Source organism: Crinia signifera, chromosome 6, assembly GCF_055691185.1.
Source record: "Crinia signifera chromosome 6, ASM5569118v1, whole genome shotgun sequence".
Lineage (NCBI taxonomy): Eukaryota > Metazoa > Chordata > Amphibia > Anura > Myobatrachidae > Crinia > Crinia signifera.
Window position 1 is genome coordinate 163,544,215 of NC_139222.1, and position 8,979 is coordinate 163,553,193.

The 8,979-nt window shown below is 43.6% G+C and overlaps 1 protein-coding gene across 1 annotated transcript; it reads right to left on the reverse strand.

Annotated features, from left to right (window-relative positions):
• Positions 1-2,026: 2,026 nt before the first annotated feature.
• On the reverse strand, positions 2,027-7,157 carry LOC146009668 (uncharacterized). Its single transcript, XM_083150124.1, has 3 exons — positions 6,927-7,157; positions 2,069-6,731; positions 2,027-2,036 (listed from the first exon to the last, which is right to left on the reverse strand). Exons 2-3 carry the CDS (start codon positions 5,977-5,979, stop codon positions 2,027-2,029), a joined length of 3,921 nt encoding a protein of 1,306 aa, XP_083006250.1. The 5' UTR covers positions 5,980-6,731; positions 6,927-7,157.
• Between the last annotated feature and the right edge of the window lie 1,822 nt (positions 7,158-8,979).

Sequence of the window (8,979 nt, forward strand, 5' to 3'; positions counted from 1 at the left end):
ACCTCAGGGTACACCCACAGGTTTAGGGTTTATGAAGGGAAGGATTCAAGAATTGAACCGCCAGAATGCCCCCCCTCCCTCGTAGGTGTTAGTGGGAAAATTGTCTGGGATTTAGTGCACCCCTTCCTGGATAAAGGTTATCACCTCTATGTGGATAACTTTTACACCAGCATCCCCCTGTTTAAGGCCCTTGGTTCAAGAGGTACAGCAGCTTGCGGTACTGTGCGCAAGAACCAAAGAGGCCTCCCAAAAACGCACATTGCCCAAGTAATGAGAAGGGGTGAAAGCAGGGGAATATGCAACGAAAATATGTTGTTGGTCAAATATAAGGACAAGAGGGATGTCCTTATACTGACAACAATTCACGGAGACAGTACCACCTCCGTCCCTGTACGAGGTACCAGTACCCACACCTCAAAACCTAATTGTATCCTGGATTACAATAGGTACATGGGCGGAGTGGATCTTTCAGATCAGGTACTGAAGCCGTACAGTGCCCTGCGGAAAACAAAAATCTGGTACAAGAAGGTGGCCGTGTATATCATCCAGATGGCACTGTATAACGCTTACGTGCTATTCCGTTCTACCGGCCAGAGGGGGATGTTCAGTCTCTCACTAAGCAGCTTTGGCAAATTCGAAACCTACAGCATAACCCTCCTTTACTTTTCAATAATCGATCTTGATATGATGTCTGAAGAACGGTGTTTATTATTCAGTAAAGGGATCATGTATATATATGCGATGATTGATTAGATGGTGTATATACAAGTGAATTGGAGAAGTTGCATATACAATGAATTGGAGAAGTTGCATATACAATGAATTGGAGAAGTTGCATATACAATGAATTGGGTAAAACTGTAAATAAAACATAAACATACAATTACAATCTGCACATAGAAAAATGCAAGGTAAACATGCAGTACACATAACATTGTGCATACATCCTGACATTATGGGGAAAAGGTATATGCTAGAGTGTAACTGGTATTGCTAACATACATAACTGCCTAAATGAGTTAGGGGTGACACAGTTTTGAGTGATAAACTCACCATCGAATGCTGTATCAGGCTGGACCATGTGAGCTGTGTCTGTCTGCATACATGTGAAACTTAATATGGCCCCTGATGATCCTCTTTGTCCCAGAATGCATTGCTAGCTAGCTAGCTACAGAAAGCTAAGGGGGACAAACTACCTAGCATACAGTAGCTCTGTACTGACCACAGGAAGGAGTGGATTATGCAAAACAGAGAAACAATAGAACACAACAGAAACTTATGCTGAAGGCATGACACTCCCCGTCTGGTATCACTGATACCATATATTAAACTCTAAGATGATAACAGTAAGAACAGTTCGGATACTGGTCTGAGATAGAACTTAGTCTCTCCTTGTTTACAGACCTTGACCTCCACCTTACGGACTTTCCCATCCTTACTTGGGAATGTTTTGGTGACGAGACTTAAAGGGCACTCATTTTGTTGTGCCTGACAGTCTCTGATGAGCACAATGTCCCCTGGTTTTAAGTTGGGTTTGGCAACTTGCCATTTGCTTCTTGGTTGTAAGGTAGATAAGTACTGACTTTTCCACCTGTCCCAAAGGGTGTTTGCAAGGCTTTGAACTTGTCTCCATTGACGTTTCAATAAGTCTTTGGTGTTGAAATCTCCTGAAAGAGCATAAGCAGTCCCAGTCTTCTGAGTAAGAAGAGTGGCAGGGGTAAGTAGAAATGGGTCTCTTTGAGGATTGATCAAATCTGTCTTGTACAAGAATTCAGGTCCTGTAAGCCATGTGGAGTCTTTGAGGAGACTGGCTGGAACAGCTCTTGTGGCGCGATCTGCGGGGTTATGAGCAGTAGATACATAGTTCCACTGTTTTGGATTGGTAGATCTCCTGATCCTTAGCACACGGTTGCTGACATAAACATGGAAACGTCTGGTCTCATTGTAAATGTACCCTAATACTACTTTGCTGTCAGTGTAGAATTCTGTTTCTGAGAGTTCGATAGGCAACTCTGATGAGATTAATTTAGCTACTTCTACGGCTAGTACTGCAGCACAAAGCTCTAGCCTGGGCACTGTGTGTTCTGGAAGAGGTGCAAGCTTTGCTTTGCCCATGACGAATCCAATGTTACATTGACTTTTATTGTCCATGGTTTTGAGATATGCAACAGCAGCAATTGCTTGAACTGAAGCATCTGAGAATACACACAGTCTCTGCTTTTGCACTTCTGTGGAAGGTACAGGTGCATATGGGCGTCTAATGTAAAAGTTGGTTAAGGCGGATAGAGAACTTTTCCACTCTTCCCACAATTCCCTTTTTCCTAGAGGCAGAGGGGCATCCCAGTCGGATGATTCACAGGTTAGGTCTCTGAGCAAGGCTTTACCTTGAATGGTGACAGGAGCTGCAAATCCTAAGGGGTCGTACAAGCTATTGACAGTAGATAAGACACCTCTGCGAGTGAAGGGCCTTTCTTCACTACTTACTTGGAAGGTAAAGGAGTCAGATTTCAAGTCCCATAAGAGTCCAAGGCTGCGTTGGGCTGGTGGCGAATCAGTTCCTAGATCCAAATCCCTTAAGTCAGTGGTATGATCTTGTGTAGGGAAGGCTTCCATGACTTTTTTGCTGTTGGAGGCTATTTTGTGAAGCCTGAGATTGGAACAAGCAAGCATTTCCTGAGCTCTCTTGAGAATGCTGATTGCGGTCTCTTCTGTTGGCATAGATTTCAAACAGTCATCCACATAGAAATCTTTTTCTACGAGCTGTCTAACATCAGAACCATACTCTAGTTCACCCTCTTGAGCTGAACGTCTGAGTCCGTAGATGGCAACTGCAGGTGAAGGGCTGTTACCAAAGATGTGTACCCTCATGCGGTACTCTACAATGTCCTTAGAGGGGTCGTTGTCCCTGAACCAAAGGAATCTTAGGAAATTCCTATCCTGTTCTCTCACAAGGAAACAATGAAACATTTGCTGAATGTCAGCTGTGAAGGCAATAGAGTCTTTTCGGAATCGTATGAGTACTGCAAGGAGTTTGTTGTTAAGGTCTGGTCCTGTCAGGAGCACATCATTTAAGGAGATACTTTCAAATTTAGCACTGGAATCAAATACAACTCTGATCTGACCTGGTTTCTTTGGATGGTATACTCCAAACATTGGCAGGTACCAGCATTCATCTTTCTCTTTAAGAATGGGAGCTATCTCAGCGTGACAGTTTTCAAATATTTTGCTCATGAAAGAAAAGAAGTGATCTTTCATCTCTGGTTTTCTGTGAAGATTGCGTTTAAGTGAGGAGAAACGTTTGAGAGCTTGTTCTCTGTTGTTAGGTAGACGTTGTCTGGGTGTTCTAAACGGTAGAGGGGCAACCCAGCTGTTGGTATTGTCTTTAACTAGTCCTTCCTCCATTATTTCCAAGAATAGTTTGTCTTCTATGGACATTGCTACTTGGTCATCCCTTTTTGTTCTTTGGAAGACTGTGAATCCCAGATGATCTTGGTAGTTGTCACAGATCTGGTCGTCACTAAGAGAATCTATGGGAGTACAGTGTGGTAGTTCCTTAATGAGGAAGTGGTTGTGACATGGTTGAAACAGAGAAGGGCGTCCATTTTCTAAAGTGCAAGTAAGCATGGTATTGATAGAGGCTGGTTTATGCACACTCCCAAGGCATACCTCTCCTATTATGACCCATCCTAGGTCTAAACGTTGAGCATAAGGTGCATTGTGTGGACCATTAATCTGACTTCTGACTTTGTGGGCTCGTATGAGATCTCTCCCGATGAGTAGAGATACCTGGGCTTGTGAGTCTAGTTCTGGTATCAGATGTGCTATACGTTTTAAATGTGAATGATGAAAGGCTGCATCTGGTGTAGGAATTTCAGACCTTTTCTCTGGGATATCATCGCACTCGGTGATTGGTGGTAAGGGAAGACGTGTCTTACCATCTATGGATTCCACTATATAGCCAGTGGCTTTCCTTCCTGCTGCCTCAAAACTCCCTGCACAGGTTTTTAAGGAGTAAGGGGTGCTGGGGCCTCTGATGTTAAAGGTCTCAAAGAAGTTTGATCTGGCTAGAGAACCATTACTTTGGTTATCTAGGATTGCATAAAGTTTGACAGCTTTATCTGGTTGGCCTTTGGGGTAGACTCTGACTAAACAGATTTTGGAGCAAGATCTGTTGCTAATGGCATCTTTGCAGACTTCGGTACATTGCGCAGTCATCTCTGGTGTTGCTGCATTAGTGTCTTTTTGCTCTGCATTATGCTCCCCGCCATGCTCTGTGTCACTGTGGCTGTTTTGTAAAGCCCATGGGGGAGGCCCAGGGTGTAAAGCTGTGTTGTGACTTGTGCTGTGACACTCTGTGCAGTTAAGACTAACCTTGCAATCTTTGGCGAGGTGAGATGAGGAAGAGCAGCATTTGTAGCAGATACCATTTTCTCTTAAGAAGGCCTTACGGTTCTCTAGGGACTTTTCTCTGAAGGTTCTGCATTTCAGGAGAGGGTGTGGTTTGTGATGCAGAGGGCACTGCTTGGTGGGATCTTTCTCCCTGGTCTCTTGGTGAGCAGAGCTGATAAACCTGTGGGAAGAATCTGAATTATGAACGTTAGTCTTGTGAACTGTGACTGCAGTTTTGCGAGGGTTAGGTAGCGCAGGGGTAGTGCCTGTTAGGGTAAAGGCAAAACTAGGGTCATTCCTGGTCTTGGCTTGCTGACTTACAAAGTCCACAAAAACAGAGAATGGTGGAAATGGTACCTTGTTCCGCTGTTTGAACTTTGAACCGTGGGTAATCCATTGTTCCTGTAGATTATAAGGTAGTTTTTGCACTATAGGGTTAATGCCTCTGGCGGTGTCTAGGAAGGCAAGTCCTGGCAAGTCTCCCTCACATTTGGCTACTTGGAGCTCCATTAGTAAGTCGCTTAACTCTCTAAGTCTCTGATAGCCTCTGTTAGGTAACCTAGGAAAATCATCAATCCTTTTGAACAGTGCGTTTTCTATTACCTCTGGTGAACCATAGCACTCATTAAGTCTGTCCCAGATCATTTTAAGGCCATACTCAGGATGGTTAATATTAATCACTCTTATCCTTCTAGCATGTTCAACTGATTCATTCCCAAGCCATTTAATTAAGAGGTCTATCTCTTCACTATATGAAAGGCCTAAATCTTTGATTGCATTTTGGAAAGAGGATCGCCATGCTCTGAAACTCTCAGGGTGATCATTGAACTTTGAGAGTCCTTTTGTGACCAGGTCACGGCGTGCAAGAAATCTGGCAAAGTCTAATGTATCTTGATTGGCTCTAGATGCATTAGCATGGTGGGTAAGTGGTGTGTTATCATACCTGGTAGGAATGACTGGTTCCTGCTGGCTTGTATTTCCCCACCTTTGTGTGTAGGAGGTAGTGCCATGGTTGTAGTTTGCGGCTACAGGCTCTTGGCGTGAGGGTGAGTTGTCTCTCATGGATCCACTGTGATTGGAGTCCTCTTGCTTGCAGGTTTGCAGTCTGCTACTGACTTGTGGTGGCACTGCATAGTGTACTTGGCTTGTTTCATTTATGAAATCTGATTGCATATCTTGTACTGGTGGAGCGTTGCTGCTATTTGCGGACACTTGGCGCACGTATTCTGCTGCACGTTGCATTGAATTCTGTGATCCAAGTTCTGCATCAAGTATATTAATGGTTTCTCTTATGTTGACGCGTTCTGCAGACTCTAAGAACTCTGCTTCGGCCATAGCGGCGGCAGCTTCCCTCTCAGCAGCAAGCTTCTCACTAATTGCTTCTAAGCGTTTTTTCTCCATATCCTTTTCTGCTTCCAAACGTGATTTCTCTACTTTCAACTGCATTTCTTGCTCAGCAAAGTTGGCCCGTACCTTTGCAGCTTCTGCTTTTGCACGTGCAAGGATGGCTGCATTGTTAACTGATGTTGATTTGGAGGAACCAGAGATGTAGGACCTTGTTTTGCATGAAGATTTTGTTTTATGAGACATAATGATGAGGTGTAAATGCTTGACTGCGTAGAGACTGCTGTATTGCTGTGTGCAGGTATCTGTTCTGACAGTGTAGCAGGGCTCTGTGAAGTCAGGTTCTTGGAACTGTTAAGCTGTTTGACTGTGCAGGGACTGTTGTATTGCCATGTGCAGGTAGCTGTGCTGACAGTGTGAGGCTTCTGTGTAGTCGAATGGCGGTACTCCTATTGCTGAGTTGCCACTGTTAGTAGACTGTATAGAAAACTTGTGCTGTCATATGCAGATAGCTGTTGCTGGCAGTGTAACAGATCTGTAAGTCAGTACATGTGATCCACTTGCTGACAGACAATGCTGCTGACAAATTCAGGATGTATGTTTTAAGTTGCAGACAGCCTGATATTTTGCTGACAAATCAGTGTTCATGTGTCCAACTCGATGGTAGCATCGATGGCATCGATGGTTTGCTGATGAAGTCAGTGTGCATGTGTCCAAATGCTGATAGCATCGATGTTTTACTGTTCAGTCTCTCACTAAGCAGCTTTGGCAAATTCGAAACCTACAGCATAACCCTCCTTTACTTTTCAATAATCGATCTTGATATGATGTCTGAAGAACGGTGTTTATTATTCAGTAAAGGGATCATGTATATATATGCGATGATTGATTAGATGGTGTATATACAAGTGAATTGGAGAAGTTGCATATACAATGAATTGGAGAAGTTGCATATACAATGAATTGGAGAAGTTGCATATACAATGAATTGGGTAAAACTGTAAATAAAACATAAACATACAATTACAATCTGCACATAGAAAAATGCAAGGTAAACATGCAGTACACATAACATTGTGCATACATCCTGACATTATGGGTAAAAGGTATATGCTAGAGTGTAACTGGTATTGCTAACATACATAACTGCCTAAATGAGTTAGGGGTGACACAGTTTTGAGTGATAAACTCACCATCGAATGCTGTATCAGGCTGGACCATGTGAGCTGTGTCTGTCTGCATACATGTGAAACTTAATATGGCCCCTGATGATCCTCTTTGTCCCAGAATGCATTGCTAGCTAGCTAGCTACAGAAAGCTAAGGGGGACAAACTACCTAGCATACAGTAGCTCTGTACTGACCACAGGAAGGAGTGGATTATGCAAAACAGAGAAACAATAGAACACAACAGAAACTTATGCTGAAGGCATGACAGGGGACATTTATGCACTTTCAAGAGGAAGTCATAAAGGGCCTAATATTTGGGAACCAGCAGGCAGAGGGCCCCAGTACTTCTAGTACTGGCCCCCGTATTGTACCAGGGCAGCATTTTCCGAACGAAATCCCCTCCACTGCAAGAAAGGGCAGGACACAAAAAAGGTGCAAAGTTTGCTATAAAAAGGGAATAAGAAAGCAAACTATTTTCCAGTGTGACACTTGCCCCGACAAACCCGGCCTATGTATAAAGGAGTGTTTTAAAATATACCACACATCTATGGAATATTAGGTTCATAATTTCACCGTGCTTCGGGGGTCTTGCTAATGCCACATAGCACCCACCATTCATTCCACCAGAATCTGAGCCGCAAAATCCAAAAATCACTCCTTCCCTTCTGAGTCCTGCCATGCACCCAACTGGTATTTTTTGGTCACATGTGAGGCATTGCCGTACTCGGGAGAAATTGGGGCACAGATTTTGGGGTGCTTTGTCTCCTTCATTCCTTGTGAAAATGAAAAATTTTGAGCCAGAACTGCATTTTTGTGTAAAACAATTTAATTTTTCATGTTCACTGCCCACTTGTATCAAAATTGGTGAAACCCCTGGGGGTTTGAAATGTACACTATACCCCTAGATGAATTCCCTGAGGGGTGTAGTTTGCAAAATGGGGTCACTTGTGGGGGGGTTCCACTGTATTGGTGCTTTGGGGGTCTTGCTAATGCGACATAGCACCCACCATCATTCCACCAGAATTTGTGCTGCAAAATCCAAATATCACTCCTTCCCTTCTGAGTCCTGCCACTTTTTGGTCACACATGAGGCATTGCCGTACTCGGGAGAAATTGGGGCACAGATTTTGGGGTGCTTTGTCTCCTTCATTCCTTCTGAAAATGAAAAATTTTGAGCCAGAACTGCATTTTTGTGTAAAAAAATGTAATTTTTCATTTTCACTGCCCACTTGTATCAAAATTGGTGAAACCCCTGGGGGTTTGAAATGTACACTATACCCCTAGATGAATTCCCTGAGGGGTGTAGTTTGCAAAATGGGGTGACTTGTGGGGGGGTTCCACTGTATTGGTGCAACATAGCACCCACCATTCATTCCACCAGAATCTGTGCTGCAAAATCCAAAAATCACTCCTTCCCTTCTGAGTCCTGCCATGCACCCAACTGGTATTTTTTGGTCACATGTGAGGCATTGCCGTACTCGGGAGAAATTGGGGCACAGATTTTGGGGTGCTTTTTCTCCTTCATACCTTCTGAAAATGAAAAATTTTGAGCCAGAACTGCATTTTTGTGTAAAAAATGTAATTTTTCATGTTCACTGCCCACTTGTATCAAAATTGGTGAAACCCCTGGGGGTTTGAAATGTACACTATACCCCTAGATGAATTCCCTGAGGGGTGTAGTTTGCAAAATGGGGTCACTTGTGGGGGGGTTCCACTGTATTGGTGCTTGGGGGGTCTTGCTAATGCGACATAGCACCCACCAAAATTCCACCAGAATCTGAGCTGCAAAATCCAAAAATCACTCCTTCCCTTTTGAGTCCTGCCATGCACCCAACTGGTATTTTTTGGTCACATGTGAGGCATTGCCGTACTCGGGAGAAATTGGGGCACAGATTTTGGGGTGCTTTTTCTCCTTCATACCTTCTGAAAATGAAAAATTTTGAGCCAGAACTGCATTTTTGTGTAAAAAATGTAATTTTTCATGTTCACTGCCCACTTGTATCAAAATTGGTGAAACCCCTGGGGGTTTGAAATGTACACTATACCCCTAGATGAATTCCCTGAGGGGTGTAGTTTGC

Coding starts and splice junctions, on each gene's coding strand:
- LOC146009668 (XM_083150124.1), bottom strand. CDS start 5,979: ATGTCTCATAAAACAAAATCTTCATGCAAAACAAGGTCCTACATCTCT.